The 21256-nt window shown below is 36.8% G+C and overlaps 1 protein-coding gene across 1 annotated transcript in view; it reads left to right on the forward strand.

Moving 5' to 3' along the window:
* The window catches only part of unc5da (unc-5 netrin receptor Da), a 171703-nt gene that overhangs the window by 102565 nt on the left and 47882 nt on the right, over positions 1–21256 (forward strand). Inside the window, exon 2 of the mRNA XM_052588949.1 lies at positions 9011–9211. Coding sequence (XP_052444909.1) covers positions 9011–9211 — 201 coding nt within the window. The remainder of the gene's footprint in view (positions 1–9010; positions 9212–21256) is intronic.

Consider the following 21256-nt stretch of genomic DNA (forward strand, 5'->3'; position numbering starts at 1 on the left):
GTGGGCAGTTGTCCTCACTTTGTATTCTGTAAAGTATCTTTGGTTTATTGAAAGTTCAAAAGAACAGCAGTTGTTTGAAACAGAAAGCTTTACAATGTTGAAGTCTTTGTCACTTTTGATCAATTCGATGCATACTTGCTGAATGAAAGTATTGATTTCTTAAAAAAATTAAAATAAAATACAAATCTTCCTGACCCCAAACTGCATTGTTTCAATCAATGTTGCTAGAGTGTTACCCATGTAATGGATTTGATTCCCAGGAAGAATGCATACTGAGAAAATGTATTTAAACCTTGTATGCATTGTACTGTATGTCACTATGGATAAACTTTCTGTCAAATTCATTTTTGTGATGTAATACATTGGAGAAAGTATTTTGACATTGAATAAAATTGTATGCTGCAGCTTTAAGTGAAGTGATGAAACTTTCCCCAGCGCTCTGGCTTTTGTCTGGCTTAAATGCTTGGTTTTAGATTTCCAAGGCTTTTTAGGCTTTTACTGTAGTTTAGAAGATTACAGAACAAACAAGTGAACTGACCACTTTAAAAGTTACCATGTGCAATTTTGGCAATTTGGATCTTTGTTTGCTCTAAAACATTTTCCTCTTCACCCTATTGTATTTTTACATGTTTAGTACTTCCTATTGACGAATGATGGTATGTTTAATTCAAGCATGAGTAAGGGAAAGTGCAAAAATCTTTCTTGCATGAATAATTCATAGACTATTTTTGTGTATATTTTGTATTGAACTGAATGCATTGGTTTACATTAGAATACTTTTATGATCAAATTTACACAGAAACAGCCAACAGAATATTGATTTTTTTTTTTACAATCGTTACCAAGGTGCACAACAGTTTGAAATATTGAAAGGATTGTTCTTCAATTCTCCATTTTCATGCGCATTAAAATCAAATATAGCATTTTGTGTAACTGAAGTCTATTATGAGTAATCCCTAGTGTGAGTACTTGCCTACATCAGTACTTTATCATATACTTGTTTTACATATTTCATGGTGATGGCTGCTGTTCTTTTCTGATGCGTTTTGCATGCCTAGAACAAGTATTACAACTAATGCTATGATTCGCTCTATATTTCAAAGGAAAAAAAAAGAGAGATATGAACAGAGCTCTGGGGCTTCCCGGGAACTTTGATCCCGTGGGACTGCGATTAGAAAAAGAAGCAACTCTCAGTAATATCACTTAGTGTGAAGCTCTTTGGAAATGAATGAAAAAAAAAAAAAACAGAGAAAGTCTTCGCTCTCGAGCACTCCGGAAGGACCCTCGCTGTTCGCTAAATCTCTTCCACACATCCAAGAATCCTTTCAAAGGAATTTCATACCATCTGAAGTGCTCTGAGAAAGATAGGAGGTATCTTCTGTGTACTTCTCAAGCTCCTTGAACCATCATCCTAGCAAACTTTAATGCGCTTAGAAGTTTTCGTGGTTTCGCTCCACCATTTACCATCAAACACATTTTGTAATTAAATTACGTCATATTAATAATCATTCTTCCTTGACTGTCCATTAAGAGTTTGTGAGAGTATTTAAGCTGCATCACAGGGGACAACATCAGAGGAGACCCGAAATTCAACATAACATTTATGTTAATTCTACCATCCGAGTCAGTCCTTCCAAATCTCTCTCTTATTATATTCAGACCGATGGAAGTACACACACAAAAGCGACACTTCCTAACCTTTTCTGAAATGTCAGTGTTACTTAAGGATGTTTTGTTTGTACTAATTAGCTAACGACTGTGGCCCTGCATTTGAAATTTGAGCAGCACTGTAATTACAGTTCTGCTTTATGAATTTATGTACTAGCAGCTGTTTTATTCTTAGACATGATATTTATGATCGGCTTTAGAGACTGCATTATCGCTCCCTCTCTCTCTGTTTCTAAACCTAGTGAACTGTCTAGCAGCATATTAAATGAAATGGAACTTCAAACTGTAAGTGACTCATTTGGAACACTCTGCAAATGCACAGCTATGTGTGCCATTCAAGAGACTCAACTCATTGACTTTAATACAGACACATCAAGGGAAATTCTGTGATATTCTAATAGGCAAAAAAATATACACTAAAAGTTTGAGATCTGTAAGATCTTTTTTGATCTCTTTTTGAGGATGCAATAAATTGCAAATATCTCATCTTTTTGCAAATAGCTGTCACTTCTTATTAATGTTGTGAAATATTTCTTTTTTAAATAAATGCTATTCTTGTGAACTTTCTATTCATCATATAATTGAGAAGAAGTATCAGACCTAAATATTAAGCAGCGCAACTGTTTTCAGAATGGTTTTCTGAAGGGTCTTGTGAAACTGGTGAGCTTGGTGATCATTAAAAGTATCACTGACCCCAGTCTTTTGAATGATGGTGGGCTGTACATGCCACACAGAAGTTTGGGGTAAAATTAATTTATAAATGTATTTATTACAGTAGATGGTCGGGATTTTGTTTCTTTTGCCCCTAAGGATACATGCAATGCTTTTTGCCTTAAAATTTGATAAAAGAAGTGATCATGTTTTAGAGTCTTTTTTAGAGCATTCATGTTGGTAGTTCACCTCAAATTGCTGCCTGCTGTATGTACAGTAGGTATCTCACTGGTTATTTAGAACAGTCTCTTACATTTGAATTTTCTATCTCGTATGTGTTTGCTGTTTTGATATTTAGAGAACATTTGATTATTGGGCCCTGACAGGCTGCTGTTTTAGTGAAGTATTATGGGACGTCTTTATTTTCCCATCGGCAGTATTCGGGAGCCCAATCACAATATACTTTTTTTTTGTTTGTTTGTTTTCTTTTTTTGCAATTTTACACCAATCTATTGTTTTGTTTCCACACTCTATTACCCAAACCTCCATCTTCCCTTGCTTCTCTTTCTGTGTGTGTGTGTGTGTGTGTGTGTTTGTGTTTGTTATCCAATCACATGTTAGATCCTTTAAGCTTGTATTAGGCAGTGTGAGAGAATTACAGGAATCCCAGAATGCTACAGTGCAGAGCTGAAAATTTTCATTAAAAAAAATGAAAATTCTGTTATTTACTCACCCGTGTCGTTCCATACCTGTAACTCCTTCTTTGTGATGAGCATTTATTCCATAAAATGGCATATTATTAATTTGTTGTTGCTATGATTATAAAATAGCATTTGTATTTTGACGTTTGAAAAGTGTGTGTGTGTACTGTGTGGGTGAACTGTATGTTACGCAGGTTCGTCACCCTGCTGAGGACTGCCATTATCGTGATCTCTGTACCAGCAGTCTGTCAAAACTCCCCAAGGTGCACTTCTCTCTCTATTTCTTTCTGAAATGCATGCTTTGCACCATTTTCCACAGGATCTGCAGAACAGACGATTGTGCAAAGCTTGTATTTCGACAGTAGCTGGTCCAAAAGTGAAAAAAAAAAAAAAAAAAACTTAATTTGTGTTCCCAAGATGAACAAAGGTCTTATGGGTTTGGACTGACATGAGGGTTAGTAATTAATGTCCGGATTTTCAATTTTGTGTGAACTATGCCTTTAAAAAGAGCTAATAAACACTAGATTCAATCTAACCATCAGAGCGTGATTCCTTTTTCACTTCCAGTCAGAATGCTTAGCATGGTTGTATTTTGTGTGTGTGTTTTGTGACGTAGACCTCTCAGTGTGACAGACAGGTGTGTGTGGGATAAACTCATTGCTCAGAGCCGGTGGCAGTGACATCTTGTTTCGCTCCTGTAGCGTGAGATGTATCTACCGTCCGCCGTTATTGCCGGGGTGGCCCGCTGCTCGTATATCATCTCTGTGGCAACCGACTCGGCCCTGGCAGCGGAGGGGGGATTCAGAGGATGCAGTCGGCCATTTTGCCGTTTCTGGTGTGTCACACTGTGGATTAAGAGAGCAGATTGTTGCTTTATCAACTCATGCAAATGAGACACATTAAATAGCTGTCAGAACGCTTCACAGGGAGAGGTTTGGAAAACTCACATGCGCTCAATCACTGAAATCATCATCTCTTACACTCTGCTCAAACACATGCACACACACACATATACACACAGCTCAAAAGCCCCTCAGAGAGCCAGTCAGGACTGTGTTATTGTGTCTGAGCGGTGATTGCATTAGGATGTCATGGTCACTTTCGTTCTATTCAGTTCTATCAACAATTAACACTACGCAACAAAAACACCACCACAGAGAGAAACAAACACACACAAAAAATCCAACTGCCAGGTTTCCTTGAAATGCATGACAGCACATGCTTAAAAATAAAAGGTTAAAACCAAAACATTTCATACAGACTGATGCCCACAGGCAAGCCATTTTGACTTGCATCATATTTATTGCATAAAGAACTTAGTAACTTTTTTATTCTCCAGAGAACCATACCAAAAATGAGCATTCTAAAAGTGTCAAATGCAATTTAATATTTGATTCAATTGTAAATAAAAATGATTCACCAGTTGTCCAGTTGTTTTATAAAATTTAAGAATAATAGTAAGAATTTCAATGATTTCATTCATTTCAGCAATTCAAAGCAAACTTTCTACTAAAGAAAACAATCAAGAATATCTCAGTTATGATGATGATGATGATGATGATGATTATTATTATTACAAATTATTATTATTATTTAAAAATATATGTATATATTTTTTTAATTAAATGTATTTACTTTTTATAATTTATAATCTATATTTATGTGTGGAAAAACAAAACAAAAAATTTATGATATTATATATGACCCTTAAAGCTGCTTTTGACGCTTTAGCGGTTAATAAACAGAACTACTTGCGTCTTGCGGAAGAACATCGTAGCCGGAACTACTTCTCTCTGTTTATGTCTATGAAAAATCACAAAGGTACTGGGTTACTCCGCCGTCAGAATATAAACACTTATTATAGGTGCACCCTAGTGATTCAGGACAAGCCAAAAACACGGTTTGGAAAATGGATTCATGGTGTACTCGCTTATTATATACATTTTTCTACATTTTGAACACAAACAAAGTTACGGACCGCAGCTCTGATTGGTTATTTTTTACCGGGAGCGATGGAGTTTCTGCAAATGGCAATAGGACCACTGGGAGGAGCCAGATTAGCTTGATTTTTTCACAGATTATCTGTCTCATATTCTACTGTCAGGACATAATGACAGGTTTAACAAATATGTAAAAAATATTTTTTTACAAAAGTTCCCTACAGCACCTTTAAATGTTCGACAACTGTAACCTGACTTTTTTGGTCAGGGGCCTTTAGTCCATGTATTTTAAATTTGGCAAAAAGTAAAATACTTCTTAACATATATATATGTATAGTACATGATGGTGCCTAGATAAAAGCATGTGGTGTGAGAGTCCAAATGTGCCTGATTCTTAGTGTGCTTGTGTTTGAACGAGTTGCGATTTGTGTATTTGCTTGTAAATGTGAATACATCTGTTTATGGACATGCAAAAATAGCATTAGCACACATTACAGTATGGAACTGCATGGTCCAATATGTTTGAGCGTGTTTGTGAATATGGATGTTCACACTCCTACCTGGTGCTCTGTGTGTAGGAGTGTTTGTTCATTCTAAAAACAAGCATATCGTGTTCATGAGCACAAAGCTTTAGATGATACAAGCAAGACACTGTGCCATTAATTCTCATCAAGAAAATAATGTGTGTTCTGGAACGAAAAGGAACGGAGGTGGAAGATGGAGAGAGAGCCATAGGAATCCTTTTAATTTCTCAATTATTTCTGCTAGACAGCATTGAAATTCAATTGAGAGAAATTAGAGATTTTTCTACTACTTATACATACTTACATTTTCTTGCTGATTATAGAAATGTTATACTTTGTATACTTTCAAAAGAAATATTAATATTTTAATGGTAAAATATTTTTATATTTCACCAAAACCCATCTTAATTATGTGATCTACAAAACATTCGGTCTTGAATGAACAAGACAGAAAAAAAAAAAAAAATACTGATCCCAAACTTAAATTCTTAAATTAATTCCAGCTTGTCTGAATTGTGAAAATGGGCATTACATACTACAGTGGAGAGACCTGCATACGAGTTTACTTTCAGTGAAAAATTACATTGAAACATGGCCTACAACAAATTTCTGACCTAGATGTGGAGCCATATACCCAGGTGTCACTTCTCTGTCATTGCTGTTATTGCCATAATTTGTTTTGGATTAACCATTAACAATCATTAAATAATGCTTTAACTTTTGACATGATTTTAGAATAGGTTACGTAGTCATTCAACTTTTGGTCAACATTATTACCCTAAAAGGAAAGTCATTTTAGTAGTGAAACATTTTGCTGAAAGATTACCAAGGTACAATTATAATTATTAATATTATTATTATATTATTATTATTATTATTATTATTATTATTATTATTATTATTATTATTATATTATTATTATTATTATTATTATTATTTTTATATATGTTCTGATGAAATGTTCATAGTAAGACAAGGAATGTATTTTAGGAAAGTGTCTGTTGACTTTAAGTCTACTGAGCAATGAAAGAAACACTCAGTGATAAAATTGTCCTCTGGTGTGAGAGAGACAGTGAGAGAAGGAGGGGCGGCGTGAGGGCTGTGATTTTCTCAGCGTGAGCGGCACACGCAGGCATTTCTCTATTCATTCTAATCAGGATGAATCAGTTATGTTTTCCAGAGGATAACACACCTGTGCACACTGCACACACATGTTAAGTTTCCCAGGGAAGGATTACAAGTCAACAGAAATCTCTATTATGCTTAAGATTTCAGTCAGGAGAAATCGTTTCCAAAATATCCCATCCAATTACATCTGTGACAGTTTTATTAGAGGAGGAGAGTCTTAGAGTGTTTGTGTGTGTGTGTGTGTGTGTGTACACACATGCAGTGACAGAAAGAGAAATGGAGAGTGAGCACGAGAGAAACGTGAAGAGCGAGGGAGAGGAGTGCTTTAAATCACTGTGAGCTTTGAATCACTGTGGATATTTCAGCTCCTGTCACTCTTGTGTGGCTCTTTTATCCACAAGACACTTTTAGACCCTAAATCTTCCTCCAAATATGCCTGTGTGAAATAGAATTTCACACCCGTATGTGGTCGGTTTCATGGGGCATGTCAGAACAGTTTTAAAATGTTTAATAGCTATAGATTTACAGTACTTTTAATTTATTTTGAAGCTTTTAATGCTTTATTCGACAGATACAATGGAGAGTTACAGAAAATTTTGTGAGTCAGAGAGAGAAGAGAAACACTTCAGGACACATTTATTTTTGCGTTTGATACTTGTTTTGGTTGTTTTATATAGATATTTAGTTTTAGTATTTTTAGCATGAACTTTAATTATGTGAAGAATAAAAAATATATTTTACAGTAAGGTTCCAAATGCTTACATTAGGTAACTACATTAATTAACATGAACTAACACCAAAAAATACATTTAATAACCATTTAGTCGATTTTAATTAATAAAATAATAATAATAATCATCATTTTTAATTAATTTTAAAGGGCCAGTTCACCCAAAAATGAAAATTATTTCATTAATGACTCACCCTCATGTCGTACCCAGAAGACCTCTGTTCATCTTCGGAACACAGTTTTTTAGATTTAGCCCGAGAGCTTTCTGACCCTCCATTGAAAATTAATGTACAGTATACTGTCCATGTCCAGAAAGGTAATAAAAACATCATCAAAGTAGTCCATGTGACATCAGAGGGTCAGTTGGAATTTGTTGAAGCATGAAAAATAATCTAATGTATCAAAATGTATTTTCGATGCTTCAACAAACTCTAACTGACCCTCTGATGTCACATGGACTACTTTGATTATGTATTTATTACCTTTCTGGAGTCATTAATGACAATTTTCATTTTTGGGTGAACTAACCTTTTAAATAATTTTAATCCATTTTGAATTAACAAATGTCCTAATAAATAGTACATAGTTAAAAAAAAATAATTACTTTAATATTATTTAATGGACCTGATATGAATAACAGACTAACAGTCTTTCTCTTTTTGCATATCAAATAAATATAATGTGAGCTTTACTCTGGATTCCACAAAATCAGTCTAGTCCAGCTCTTGCTGTGATAGCAAATGCTCTCAGATCCTGTCACAAAGTAAATATGCCTTTTGTGGATTAACTTGGGTATAATTACCATACAGTGGCTTAAAAATACCCAAAAGCACAACTTTGATTACTGAATGCACGGTTCCTCCATTTTACTATGTGTCTGCTACAGCACTATCCACAGGCTTTAGGTACTACTTCCTTTCAACACAAATCAGAAATGTGTTCCTTTTTAAATTAACCTACAATTTGTCATCCCAGGGTTTGCTAAGAGTATTTATTTTAATATTTTTATCACTTTAGCCTCCATCGTAAGTTTATATTTCTACTGAGATCATTACATTGAATGTGAGATGCATGGACACACATGGTGTTGCCTTAGAACAGTCTAAAATAAGGTATTTTCAGAGGAAGTGTAAATAAGTTACCCAACTTTTGGAACAGCCTTTGTGTTGGCAAGTAAAATACTTTGCTTTAAAATGTTGCCTCCATTAGCAGCTTACTGGTTTTTGGAACAGAGCAAACACATTCATATAATGCCTGTTTTATTAATGTGAAGCCACAGAGTCCAGAGGAGCTGTCCACGGTCCTGAAAATGCTTGTACTATTGAGTATCTACTGGCTGCTGTCCATGGTTCTGAAATCATCTGCAGGCACCTTCAGCTGCTTTAGGGCAGTTTACACTTTATCTCTCTGTGTCACTGGCTCATATGGTGCTCGTTTGAAAACGTCATCCAACCTGAGAGCGCTTTTGAAAGTGATTGACAGGCCAGTTAAAGAAGTGAGTAATCTTGCTGTCAGGGAGCCCTAGCTGATGTGTCTGATTATAGGAACTCGCAGATAGGTAGCTGTCAGTCGAGCGGATTTAGCCAGTTAGACATTTTTGCTTCATGTTGAATGAAAATGTGATTTTTTTTCTAGAGCTGAAGTATAACTCCTGAATTTTTGTTGCAGGGTCACGTGATGGTCTCTCAGCGATGTCTGGAACACTGCCTCACTTCCTGCAGGAGCCCGATGATGCATACATTGTCAAAAGCAACCCCATCAAGCTACATTGCCGTGCGCGGCCTGCCCTCCAGATCTTCTTTAAATGCAATGGGGAGTGGGTCCATCAGAACCAACACACTTCTTTGGAGCACATTGAACTAGGAACGGGTAAATATGCATGTACTGTAGTGCTTTTTAAAGTAATATTTCACCAAAAAATTTACATGTGTTGAAATTTACTTACCCTCAGGCTAAGATATAAATGAGTTTGTTTGTTCAGAGGAACTATTGGTGAGCAAAAGATGCAATACTAAATTTCTCCAAATCTGTTCTGATCAAGAAACAAACTACATCTTGGATGGCCTGAGGGTGAGTGAATTTACAGTAAATTTTCATTTTTGGGTGAACTATTCCTTTAATGCAACTTCTATCTGTTTCTGTCTGTCAAACACAAACATCTAGCAGTGCCTGATGGGAGAGTGGTGTCCAGAATGTCAAATTCTGCAGCAGCAGACGTTCGGCTCAACTTCTCGCAGCTTTCATCTTTCAGTTCACTCTCCATCAAACATAGTGTGCTATCTGTAAGAGCTTGAAAGAGACTGATTGTTGCATTTAGTGTTTGCTGGTGCAGATTCTGACAGCTGAAAGGGCTGTTCTAGTGATGCAACCTATTGAAATAAAACTTTATCCCCCAATACCCCCCACCCCTCCCCATCGTATCAGTGCTTGACCCAGGCGTGAATTGCTGCCTTATATTCAAAACCTTTGAAAAGCAGCCTAGCTCATTTCAGGCTTGTTCTTACCTTTTGTATTGATTTCTTTCATCTTTGTCTGTTATTGATAAAAGGGACAACTGTTCGCAGTTGAAAAATTTACAGCTTTTGAGTGATACCTGTATTGAAAGGTTTAAAAATAAGACTGCTAGTGAGGATGTAGTTAAGAGTATCAATGTGGACATTTCACACTTGACGTGAGATGCTTCAGTCAATGCTATTGATTATTTGAGAAAGGTCAGAAATACTTTTAATACTTTTAAAGGTTTGGGATGAGTACTTTTACTTATTTATTTATATTGAAAGACATTAATACTTTAAAGGGTTAATTCACTGAAAATTGAAACTTATTTCATTAATGACTCACCCTCATGTTGTGAGCGCGTTCACGACACTGCTGACATGTTTTCTGGTGCACCCAATAACAAAGATAACACGTCAGCAGCATCGTACGTCAACTGTCACAGCAGTCGCACTCACAACAGACCCAGAAGAGACCGAAGAGACAATGCTGAATAAAGTCATAATTGTTGTTATTTTTGGACCAAAATGTATTTTTGATGCTTCAAAAAATTCTAACTGACCCTCTGATGTCACATGGACTACTTTGATGATGTTTTTATTACCTTTCTGGACATGGATAGTAGACCGTACATACAGTTTCAATGGAGGGACAGAAAGCTCTCGGACTAAATCTAAAATATCTTAAACTGTGTTCTGAAGATGAATGGAGGTCTTACAGGTTTGGAACGACATGAGGGTGATTCATTAATTACATCATTTTAATATTTCGGTGAACTAACCCTTTAATTTAGTAAGTAAGCACAGAAATGATCAATAATGACAATAAGGGCATTTATAATTTCAGACAATATTTCCTTTTTTAAATAGATTGTTCTTTTGAACTTTCTATTAATCAAATTATGCTGAAATTATTAAGCAGCTGTTTTAATCTTTTTTAAATAGTAATTGTATGGATATTTTTCTCCCAGAAATGTGATACCGAAGACTGTAAGATTTGCCATCACAGGAACAAATTATATTTCAATCATTAATTTAGAAAAAAAATATTTTAAATTAAATATTTTACAATATTAATGTTTATACTGTGTTTTACTGAAACTTTAAAATGGTAGTTTATGTGGATAGTTATTCATTAATACCAGCGTAGTCTATAAGTAGAGTAAATGATGTTGCTTCAGGAGGGATCCAAACTGAATCTTATCTAATCTGTATGTGTGGAAGTGTGTTTGCAAACAACTCAAAGTTTGTTATTACTGTAATTAGGGCACATATTGTGTGTTGTCATGTTTGGAGTTTTTTGTTGCTACACTTGGAGATTTGGCCTCTGTTCTGTGTTGAGAAATTATTATTTGGATGAAAATGTGGTGATAAATTAGATTGAATGAAGATCAAGTTCATAGTAATTCTCAAAAATCTACCTCATTTGACTTTAATTTATAAAATACTCTAAGTGGGATCTTATAAATCACTTACACTTATCCTCAGTCACTTTGGTTTGCAAAGAAGTATGTGCATTTATCTAAACAATTCGTACAAACATCACCACACAATGGATTACCTGCAAAAGTCTGTAACTTACTCAGAATATTTAGTATTTATATTTATATCTCTCAAAAGTAAGTATTTACAGTATGTCAATAAACACATCAGTGGCATCAGAATTATGAAAAGTCCTCAAAAAAGTCATTGTTCACAAACAAGAAAGTCAAAATGCTTAGTCATATTGTCAGTATAAGAGTGCACTCTTAGTATTACCTGCTGTAAACTATGGCAATAGTTTGGATGACAGTTACTGAACTGAAATGCAGAAGGCTGCACTTCTTACAGGTCTATGCCATATGTCCATTTCAAATGTACAAATTTACACATTACTCTATGTGGGATATTGATTTAAAAACTGGATAGGATACAGTTACACTTTTACTAGAGGTCTGAAAAAAAGTACATCATTGAGAAATATAATAGAAATATTGGCACAAAGGTGGAAAGAAAATTAGAAATTCCAATGTCAACATTTGTAACTCTTGTGTTGTTCTCTATCTATATATGCTTTCCAATTGAAGGTTTATGAGATGCACCTTTGAGCAATTTCGGAGAACTGGTTTATCAATGGTTGATCTACATTCTCTTCATTAAGTCAAGATTCACTTCCACAATTAATGGCAAATTTACAAAAAGTCTAATTGAAATGTATATGCTTGACAGTTTATGTCAACTAGATAAACCATTTTGCATTTAATGACTTATACGATGAACTAATGACTAAATGTTTTGAGGAGTAAGATTATTGCATAGAGAACTATATAATGCATTTTGAGCAACATGGCAATAGCAACTGATAATGTAGGAAACCGCAGACATGTACATAATCAATAGCATGAATGTACTGTACCAAAGCAATCGCAACTTGTTTAAAAGAATAAGAAACTGTTTTATGATGTGCACAAGTGACTAGATGATGTGGAGGATGAACAAGTGGTTTTGAGAATTTTATTTCTGATTCAAAGCAACTGAGAAAAACCATAGAGGTTGCTGTTGTAATTATGCTAAATCTTTTATGAAACAGGTCTCATGGTGCATTTATAATAAGGACAATCTCCCTGGAGCTTCATGGGTTTAAGTGACTTGCCGCAGGCACAGTAGTGCTTATAGATTAGCCCTTGTGGGACTCAAACCTACAGCCTTTTAGTTATCATCCTAGATATTTAACCAGGAGGCCACACACCCCATTTTAAAGTAGAAAGAACCTACTGCTTACAAATCTATGTAACATCAGCTCACATGCTGAAAGCCTCAAGGCTGATCTCGGATCATGTGCTAAAATAAACATCCAACTCAACTGAGATGTTGCATGCGCCCAGCTTGCTATCTCAGCTTCCTCTTAGCACACTTACAGAGATCTTCTATCCGTGCCCGGTATTGACCATTGAGTCTCAGCAGGATGTTGGACTGCCTAATCATCTCTGTACATCTTTGAGGCTCCGTTGATTAAGACCGGGCTCCCTCAGTCCAGCACAGATATGCACCGATTGCATCTCTCCGGTGGCAAAGCCGATAAATCAGACTCGGAGAGCAGAAGCTGTGGTGTCCTTGGACTGCCTGCGTGCCTGCTTGGATTATTTGTCTTGCTGGGCTGAATGGATTCACTCTCGGATGGATGGTTTGTAAATCTGTCAGTAATTTTGAAATGGTGCACTTTGTGAAGACTGGTAAAGACTGTAAAACCGCACTGCGGGACAGGACGAGCTTGATGAAGACAGCCGGTGTCTTACGGACTTATATATTCACACAAATAATCAAATTCTATCTGCCCCGAAATGAGAAAAACTACTTTAGGATGTGAATCAGTTGCACTAGTGCTGGACCATGAAACAGTGTAATTTACTGCACTGTAAATATCAACCAGGGTTTGTTTGTTTGTAGAATTTTAGGCATTTGTGTTTGGCTCTGATTCCAGAACACAAAATTGCAGGCATTAATAGAGATGTAAAAGGAAAGCTCCGGCTTTACCACCTCATGTTTGATGAACGCCGTCAGGAAGAGTGGCCAGCTTGCAGGTCTGTTTCAGAATTAGCCAGCTCTGTTTCCTTCCTGTGGCCAAACACACAGTCACAGCAGAGCTGGCTAACAGAACTGGACACCACTGCGATTCTCTGGCATATGAACAGAATCACGCACGAGCAGGACAGTATAATCACCTCCCAGCAATATTCACAGCTTCGTTTGCTACTAATGCAACACTGTTGTATTATAAACATGAGCTTTTAAATCTGGTACTGCAATTGCATTTTAAATTTAGAGATGTCACAGGGATAGGTTTCCAAAAAATTCTGTCATCATTAACTAATCCTGATATCGTCCCAAATCTGTATGACCTGTATCTTTCTTCTGCAGAGCATAAAAAAGGGGGGTTGCATTGACTTGAAAATGCTATAGTATAAAGGCCCATTTGAAAGAGTGTTTTCCTAGGGTGATGTCTAACGAACATCTGCAGGTCAATGGGGGCTCAGGTGTGTGACCTTACAGACACACCTCAGGCGTTGGTGGTTCACTGTGCGGTCACTGATTTATAATTCAGTTGTGATGAGAGTGTGAGTTTGTGCATCCAGTGCATTATCACACATTTGTGCACATGTGCTTGATAAAATGTACTGGTTTGTTTTATAATTATGAGGACTGTGTTGGCTTTTATGCTGGCGCTTCATGAAAATGTATTTGATAGGGCTCTGTGAGCCGCAGCGCCTGTGAGGAATCAGTTGCTCGTGTTGCCAGGGGTGATAATCATCATGGCTACAATTGATAGCAAATGACTGTAGGAATTGTTCACCCAAAAATGAAAATTCTGTCATTACATAACCGTTGGCTGCTGTATTACAAGTTAAAGTTGCATGCCAGCTTTGTGTATAACAGAAAATGATGCCCTTATTCTCTGACAACTTCCCCTTAATTGAGTTGTCAGCTCAAGAACAGCTATCGGTGGGTTGAAGTTGGCAACCAGATCAGTGAACAACTGATTCCTTTGAATCAGTTTTTTTAAGGAACCAGTTGATTTGGTTCACAAATCAGACCGAACATCGTCAACAATAGCCTTTGTAGGCAGTGTGCCAACATATAGCGCCATTGCGCTATGGGTGTCCTGAGTTAGAATCCTGGCTTGTGGACCTTTCCAATCCCACCCCCCTCTCTCCCATTTCTCTTCAAGTGAGTTGAACTTCAATGAATGAATAATTTTATGTATCACTCACTTTTAGGTCAGGTTTTTTTTTGTGAACTAGTTGAATCAGGTAAAAAAAAAAAAAAAAAACCTGAACAACCTGTTAATGAATCAGACTGAGTCAGTCTAAAATTGGAACAATTAATTCTAGATTCAGAAGTTGAATTCATTTATTTACTGATTCATTGATCCTGTTACAGTCAGGGATTGTCTTACTAATGGGGGAAGAAAGGGTTTGTATTACTTACAATTGGAGAAAGCGTAACGGTCAACTTGGATCATGTGTGCCTTAATAACTAATCACATTACAGCCTTGACGTCATTGAATTTCGGTCGGAGTTGTGCTACACTCAGTCACCATTTACGGATACCATAGGAATGAATGAGAAGTGCCACAAGCTGAAGTCGTGAAAAGTCAGAAGTATTTTTTCAATGTAACCTCTTAAAATAGTACAATCCAAAAGTATTGTTTAGTGTAAAACATGTTGAAGATTAGCAGATAGGATGTCAATTCATTAAATGAATAAACTGTTTCCTCTAAAAAGCTCCTTATTCAGGGTAGTGAAGTGAAGGGTAGTATGAGTGAGTTGAAAGAAGCAACTAAAAAGAGTGATTCAATTCTTTATGAACGTGATGATCCTTTTCACAAATTAGATTGATTCAGTTGGGTAAACCTTTAACAAAGCTTCATACCATTATCCCTATTTTAGCCAAGAGCTGAAACAGTGTGTGAGTAGGCCTTGATATCTAAAGAAAAAAAAGAAGTTTTTTTTTTAGATTCCACAGGAAGTGCATCAACGGCCAAACCTTAGCCTGTTGTCATGGCTATGGATATGGGCTGGAAGAGAGCAGGGCAGGGCAGGGCAGTGCAGAGCAACGGTAAGCCAGAGCAGTATAACCCCACTGCTCACTGATCAATACAGATCACACGGCTAAAGCCTCTGATCCTACTACCACAGAGAAAGAAAGATAGTCAGACTGAGAGCAAAAAAGAAAAGAGAGAGGAGGAGAGATTTATTAGGAGCGCAATAACGATAGAGATCTGCCAAAGGAGAGATTTATGGAGTCGAATGGAGGGATGGGCGGAGAAGGATGGAGGGTGAGGGAGAAATGCAAGAAGAAAGGGTGACATTAAAGAGATTTAAGGGGAAGAGGATGAGAGGATGCAAGAAGTCTACAAGAAGTCTAGGAGGAAAAGAGTTAAAGGAGTAGTTCACTCAAAAATGAAACTTTGTTGCTTCACGTCCTATATGACAGAATAGAAAAAACACAAATGAAAGACAAAAGATGTTTTGAAGAATGTTCACGCAGCATATTTTCATGAGTGGTTTTAAAGGTCATAAAAGCCTTTTCTAAGTATTAAAAAGAGCAGTGCAAATCTGCTTCTGCGTTTCATCTAAAAAAGAAAGCCAAATAGGTTTGGATTGACAACCTGGTGAGTAAATTATATCAGAATTTTGTATATTTTGGGAGAACAATCTCTTTAAAGGTCACTGTATAGAGTTAGATAAGAGAAGACACTTGGAAGGCAACTACAAAAGGAGGGAAAAGGGGACACAGCAAGAGATGGAGGGTGAGATGGTCCTCACCTGCTGTTTGGCGACTGCAAGAGGGATCGACGTCCAGCATTCTGCATTAAGATCACAGCTAGCCCACTGTGCTATATCATCTACCGCCAACAGAGAAAGACCGACACAAGACAAGATGCATTGAGATCCAGAAAGGACAAAGAAGATGGAGAAAAACAGAGGAGAGGGAGTTCGAAAAAGATGGAGGAAGGGAAAAGAAGATGCATGCCCTTACGAATCCTCAGGGCTGAATGAGCTATACATGAACATGCAAACAACAGCAAAATAAGCTGTAGCTGCAATCCAGGATTATGAACAGTAACTGTTTAGACTTCTCACAGACTTGTTAACAAAAGGCTTTGATGCAGGATTAGCAGTTGCACTCCAGTGTCAGTCAAGGCACTACTGAAAACGCTCAGACTGTCTAAAAGGGCTTTTTAGCAGTGTTACGTCACTCCACTGTTATAACTGTAGTTAACAAAATTATCACAGTTAATATTATAACAGCATTATTCAAATGTGTTGGAAATTTTCAGAAAGTACTGAAACATCCTGTAATCATTTCAACAAGCCTTCTATAGAAAAGGAACAAATAAAAATAGCAGCACGTATTGTTTGCTTAAACATTTAATAATAACATTTACATGGACAAAAAATATCACATAACATGTTCATATAGTTTTCGTATAATTTTAGACCACATGTGCATTGTCAGTTCACTTTTTAGTGCTTAATCCTGGTTTATACATACGCATAGTTAGGTAATGTCCATGAGTGGCAATTGCATTCTACATCCGAATTGATTCTTGAAAAATGATGCATTTGCAGAATTTCTATGCAGTGTGTACAAAACCAAACTAAACAGCCAGTCATTAATGACATATTTAGACTAGTCTTTTCTGTATGTGCTGTGCAAGAAATCACAGGGTATGTTTTGTTTGCTCATTAGTGTTGCCATATCTTGCTAGAAAAGAAAAAGAAGAACCCAATAAAATATAGAAACCTACTTTAACTCCATAAACTGGGTCACTTCATGAGCTAAGCACAAACAACAAGCCCAAAGACATTTACTAAGTGTCACTTATAATAAGTGGACATGGCAACACTTCTAAACTTAAACAAAAAAGACCTAATCCCATCTATGAAAGGGGAAATCCAGACATCTCAAAAACTGCTTACTGAACTTGCAATTAATTTACATATTTCAGATCAGCAACAAAATTGGAAATGAACGCCCCATACATTGTCACAAAACTATAATTTAGGGGGTTTTCACTCCTGAAACTTGTACACAGTGTGTACAGTACGTGACCTTAGAAATATATATAAAGGGCTAACATTTTTAAAAAATCACACTAATCTAATATGATTTTAAGGAGAAATAAAAAATAAAGCTGCACTAACTGTTGGTAATTTTATCTTGGTTTATTGTCAAACTGGTAACCATTTCATCCCTAGTCACGTCACACAAATATGGCCGTTCTGCAGTTTGAAACACTTGCCCAGATGTGGCACCAACAAACTTCATTCGTCCATGCTGTCATCTGTGGTTTTTAATCTTTGAAGTGGCCCTATAACCTCACATGCACACTGCGTGTCTACAGGATCAGAAGGCTCACAGGGATGGAACAGACCTCCGACTGCTTAAAGAGCTCAAAGCCAACTGTCGGACAGTTCACACACGCAAACACACAGCTGCAGCCTGATGGCTGCCAACACAAGGAGAGGGATCAGATCTGTTGGTCTCTGCCAAGCCCTGGGAGAGCGAGGACACTTTGGACATGGCATCACTGGACATGCAGATCCAGACACTGAGACATTGTTACTGTTGTGAGATGCCGATTTGGTTCTCCAAATCTCTCCCAGAACTCTCCACTGCCACTCAGCAACAAGCCACAAGCCAGATCCCAGCACTGACACACACACACACACACACACACACACACCAATCTCCAAATGCTGGAACAGGACAAGAAAGGAAAAGAGGGATGAGGACCATGGGCGAGCAAACCCACCACTGACTCTCTTGTAGACTAGGGGCCCTCCAACTCTAAATCTGGCGTGAAAAGTACAGCAGGGATGAAGATGAGAGCCGGCTTGGAAAGCAGAAAAGGAATACATGAATGTGTTGGGACCAAGAATTAGAGGATGAAGAAAAGAGGGAAAATCTATTTATACACACACTTACACTCTATACTATATGTACTATATTATACTATATAAATATGCTATGTAGAATATTTTATCTTTTATTTACAATTGATTAATTTTATTAACTTATTTTTGTTGATTAAAAAGTAATGTTTGAATATATATATATATATATATATATATATATATATATATATATATATATATATATATATATATATATATATATATATATATATATATTAATTTTGCTGTTTACATATAAGCTATGTTTTGTTTTGAATAAGCTATGTTTTTCAGCTCCATTTAATTAACAACAAATATTTTTCAGCATTATAACAATTTTAACTTCTAATAACTATATATATATATATATATATATATATATATATATATATATATATATATATATATATATATATATATATATATCAGAATTATGTAATATTTGCTTCTTGATTTAATTCCCCAAAATATATATATAAATTCTTTTTTTCTTTTTTTTTTACATGTTGACATTCTGTAAGCCTGACTGCTTGTCAAACATAATGTTTTTAATATTGCATGAACTAATCAAATAAGATGCATGCATGTCATCACAAGAAGCAGAATTCCACTTAGAACTAGCACAGGATGTGAAAGAGCTCTGTTCCTTATGGATGCTCAGACATTTCAGCAGTTCATAGTTTGTACAGGGCTTGGCGCAAGTTCAGGAACACAAGATGTCTGTGTGTTTACAAGCACAATACAAGCATTATAGATGTGTATCTGGGCTTCATAGTTAATCCATGGCCTTTGGCAGCCATGACAGGATGTCACATTTGGTTGGTTTGTGGGAGATTTTCTTCTGTCTACTCTAATGGATGCCTCAGAAACAATGGGTTTACTATCACATATGCCAGGGTCTATGTGCTTCCTGTAAGGCCACACACAACACTGGCATCAGCTCCAGCACTCTCCATATGCTACACATTCATAATCGTTAGTCATGCTTTACTGTTTTCTACTTTCCTTTGTCTGTACACACACACTCTGTCTCTGTCCCTGGCCTGAAATGATGATTTATATGGTTTATTTAAAGTCAGCGGTGCCTCCAGTGAAACAGTTTCCTTGGTGGCAGCACTTTGTCCGAGCAGTCACACACTCAAGCTTCTTGTTGTTTAGTTTCAAACTTGGCTTGGGCATCTCGATTCCTCTGAGTATCTGTGGACGAGTGCTGGAAGGTTCCAGTTTCTTGGCTGCTTCTCCGGGGGCGGAATTGGATGCGACAGAATCTGTATCTGAGGTGGTGTGTACATATCTTCTTGCCAATAGCAATGAATTGAGAAAATGTACCAGCCATACATATTTCTTACAGCCTGTGATTCTGTATTTTATCTGTATATCTCTTTTTACATTTCATTTTATCTCTATATATCTGTCTCTTCAGATAAAAACAAAACAAAAAGAAAGAATACATACCTGTTTTCTATTATAAAATATAACTATGCATACATCTGTGTAGTTAAAAGTACTAAAATAAGTATTCACATGACATTTACAGCTTGAAGTGATTGGCTCAAAGCATCCTGGCAGCAGAACTGAGAGACCATGAGCAAAGATGGTTGAACATTGCCAAGCAACTGCCATTGAGATAAATGGGAATGAACAGACATTTTTCTCCTGGTATTAAAGACCTCCTTGATCTCTACAGGTTATTTTGCCAAGTCACTTAGAGGTCTCATTTCCTTCATGTATAACCCTGAATGCAGATAAACAAGTATTTTCATTTCATATTCTCCAACGGAGCCTTCATTGCAGGCCATATATTCAGCACTGTCACATTATCCTGTGAATATACAGCTCTCCATCGCAACATTCAGCTGGGGAATTGTATTTGGGCTGGTATCTAGAGCTGGCGTGCTTTACTGAAGGTGTCTGCTGCTGCTGTCTTTTCTCTTCCTTTTGGCACAGGAAGCTCAGTTTCTCTTCTGTCAGTTTTGTTCTGTTCCCCACAGGCCTGTTTGAAAGATAATCATTCAGATTTAAAGGATTATAGATGCTTAGAGTCCTGACCTGACTCAGTCTCCCTTTATTTAGCAATACCCTTTTCATTTCAAATCCTCTCCGTCTCTCTCTCTCACCGTCTCTCTGCTCATATCTCACAGCCAAGCGTGCTTCTCGGACTGAGCAATTCTGAATTGATTTTCCATTGCTTACCTTAATATCATTAAAGAGGAGTCTCATTTTCTCTCAGCAGAGCAAATACACCCACAGAGACCCGCACGGAGGCTCACATTAATGCTGCCGTCTGCGACAGAGTTCCATAGCTGTAATTCTCCCTCCGCTACCCCTTAACATAATTGTGTCTCTAATTCACAGTACGGTTTCATTTAAAACAGTTTTCACTTTCTGTGAACTCGCTCTCATATTTCGGGTCTCTCTTTTGGTTCAACTCTCACCATTGCCCTGGCTCGTATATTTTGGTTGCGTTTTGCAAAGCTTTCTGGGCATTGGCTGCGAGAAGAGCGTAATCCACTACCTCAAACGCCGCCTGCATAATTTAATGTTTGGTCGGCACGACAACAGTACTAAAATTAGGCTTATGACAGAAAGAATACATTATACAGCAGCCTGGGAAGAGAGCAGCATGGTTGGAGAGGAGCTTGGGGAATGCTTTTAAAAACTCCCTCAGATTCTCTATAGGAAGATGTGCATTATTTTTTCATAATTCCCATAATCCTGCATTCTGACTCATACCAATTTTTTACTTTATTTAATCTGTTACTACCTGGTCATGGTTCTTGTAAGAACCACAAGGGTTTGGTAAGTTCATTAAACAAAAACTAGGCCCAAGTGGCCTCATGCAATATTGGATTAGAAGAAAATGAACATTAGAGCGTTACGATAGATGTGTGGTAAAAGCAGCGCTGTTTATTCAGAGCACCAGCCCTCTTAGGGAATATGGTTTAACTGGCTTTTAATTTTAGTGTCTGCTATTTGT

This window comes from Carassius gibelio, chromosome B21 (assembly GCF_023724105.1).
Source record: "Carassius gibelio isolate Cgi1373 ecotype wild population from Czech Republic chromosome B21, carGib1.2-hapl.c, whole genome shotgun sequence".
NCBI lineage: Eukaryota > Metazoa > Chordata > Actinopteri > Cypriniformes > Cyprinidae > Carassius > Carassius gibelio.